Source organism: Plasmodium gaboni, assembly GCF_001602025.1.
Source record: "Plasmodium gaboni strain SY75 chromosome Unknown, whole genome shotgun sequence".
Taxonomy (NCBI): domain Eukaryota; phylum Apicomplexa; class Aconoidasida; order Haemosporida; family Plasmodiidae; genus Plasmodium; species Plasmodium gaboni.
This window is the reverse complement of record NW_017385341.1, coordinates 1-3064: the sequence shown is the minus strand read 5'-3', so window position 1 is coordinate 3064 and position 3064 is coordinate 1. Positions and strand designations below refer to the sequence as shown.

Genomic DNA, 3064 nt, shown 5'->3' with positions numbered 1-3064 from the left:
AGATTTTTATTTATACAATATTAATAATAAAATAATTAGTTTTTATTTTATAATATACACCCTCATATATTATGTTATAAATTAATTTTTTTTTTTTTTTTTTTTTTTTTTTTTTTATATATATAGAAAGCATTAATAAAACTTAAGTATGTTCATTTAAACAAAGATAAAGTATTTATCCATAAGGAATATAAAAATAATCAAAATATATTTATGTTTATTAAAAATATTATAACTCTATAATTTTTAATATATCAACGTATGTGTCTAAAAAAATAAATATTTAAAACAAAAACTATTTCTTATATATGTATATATAAAAAAAAATCTGTATGATATATAATAATTGTTCAATTTACAACACAATATATACTTAATGATTCACAAAAAATGATATATATATATATAATAATTTTTATGTGTATATAATACATAATATATTGGTATATTATCTATTTCAACTATAATTTATATTAATATATATATATATATATATATATTTTCTCATATAATTTTTTTCTTTTTCATTTTTTTACATATATTCTAAAACTATTTTCATATATACGTAATATATTCAATTTTTGAATAAAAACATAATCTATAAATATAGAATATATTGTTACCAATTTATCATTTAATATAATATTTCCATAGAATATTATATATTTTACTTTACTAGGAAAATAAGTATACCTATTTTTACATTTTTTCAAATAATGGAATACGTACATACAACCAATTTGGATTAGTATTAATAATCATTAATCTATAACAAAAATATTTTTTTCACTATCTTGGAATTATTTCTTTGTAAATATACAATGTTTTATATTTTAAAATTTAAAAAAAATGTACTATTCCTATTTTATGTCACTTATAATAATTATAGATAATCTCTATTTTAATTACATTTCAGCATATATATATATATATATATATATATATATATATATGTATATATGTTAATATCAAATGTCGTTAATGAGCTTGTAATATATTACAAAATTTATATCTATATTAGTTTAAGTACCTATCACAACCACAATAATTATTTCTTTTAAAGAGGATTAATTAAATTATAGAACTCCTAATTTTATCTATAAAATATTATTATGGTTGCAATATCATAAGTATATAAAAATATACAAAAATATATTCCGTTAACATGATACTATATATACAACTATATATATATATATATATATATATATATATATATATATATTATAGTACTATATATTATAATTTTATTTAATATATCAAGTTCATATTTATATTCTATAAATATATATAGAATATATAGGATGATTATATGCTTTATTTTAATAAGGATTTGATTATATATAGTTTAAACTCCTTGCGGTATATGCAGGAAGAATATAATATATATATATATATATATATATATATTATATGTTGCAATATCGTTTTTTATTTGACTTATTTTATAAAAAAAGAATATAGAAAAGAATCTCTGAATTATAATGTAAAATAAAAGTACATAATTAACTGAATATTATGTACATTTATAATAAAAACAAAAGATATATTTAAATACTAAAATTAATATAAATTTTATTTTTTATTATTTTATTTTTTTTTTTTTAAAGATATTCTTCAATTTATAAGTACTAAAATTACTATATATACTTTTATATTATTATAAGAACCAAAAAAAAAAAAAAAAGAAAAAAAAAAAGGGGCAGCTGAAAAAATGGTTGCAATTAATATATTTTTACTTTTAAGTACAACCAGATAATCATTAATATAAAATAATATTTTATATACAAAATTAACGTAATATTTTATAAAAATAAGTACAAATTTATAATTAACATTTAATATATTTGATTCTTCAAAATGTAGTTCTTTTTTTTTTTTTCTATTTATAATTAATATGCTTTTTAGAACAATGTACGATCAAAAAATTATTCCCTTTCCTTATTTTTTTTTTATTTTATTATAAATTAATATTATTAAAAATAATAAAAACTATTTTATATAATTCTTTTTATTTATAAAAAAATATATAAAATAATATAAATTTATTTTTATTTTTTTTTTTTAATTATATTTATAAATTTTTTTTTTTTTTTTTTTTAATTATATTTATAAATTTTTTTTTTTTTTTTTTTCAAAATAAAAAATATTATTTTTATAATTTTAATCCAAAAGCATATATTCTTAAAATAATTAACAATTAAAAATAAATTATATTATATATAACATAATATAAAATTATATAAAAGCATTATCTTATCCTATATTATATTTAATTATAATTTTTTTCTTTTTTTTTTCTTTATTTTATCCTTTTAAAAATATTTTTAAAATGTTCTATTATTTAAAAAAAATTTCGTTTCCCCTTGCATTGAGTATCCTTGTATTAACTCAGGATGTAAGTTTTATTAGAATATATTTTAAAATAAATTATATTATATAATATATGTATATGTTATTTGAATATATATATATATTTTTTTTTTTTTAGGGTAACCATGAAAAATCAAATACTAAAATATGCAACCGAATTAACAGTATGAGTCTCAGAAATTTTAGAACCTTAGTAGAACATGAAAATGATATTCCATCAGTGCATGTTGGATTAGAAGATGAATATTACGAACAAGATGATTTGTATGATAAAATAATGAAATTATATAATAATGAAGATGAAGAAATAAATATGGAATTTCGTAGTTGGTTACAAAAATATATGGAAGTTACAAGAGAAATAAAAGAAAAGTTCAGTCAAAATGTTGAATAAAATATTTATTGAAATGAGAAGTTCAAATAAAAAAAAATAAAAACGAACACAAAAATTGGTTTTGTATTTTTCATAATTATTTTAAATTTTGTTCTCTCCTTATAAATATTTTTTGTTTTGTACGTACATTTCTTTTATTTTTGAGCATTAATTATTAATTTTGCAAATTTTACATTAATTAAAATAATACACAAAAATGTAAATAAAACAAAATATTCATTAAAAAAAAAAAAAAAAAAAAAAAAAAAAAATATGCTTTTTTGTCCTAATTATATTATATATATATATATATATTTT

The 3064-nt window shown here is 14.2% G+C and overlaps 1 protein-coding gene across 1 annotated transcript; it reads left to right on the top strand.

The window, feature by feature from the left end:
* Positions 1–2332: 2332 nt before the first annotated feature.
* PGSY75_0017100 (putative exported protein) lies at positions 2333–2767 on the top strand (the record flags this gene model as incomplete). Its single annotated transcript, XM_018783310.1, has 2 exons — positions 2333–2398; positions 2492–2767. 2 exons carry the CDS (start codon positions 2333–2335, stop codon positions 2765–2767), a joined length of 342 nt encoding a protein of 113 aa, XP_018638913.1.
* Positions 2768–3064: the final 297 nt, after the last annotated feature.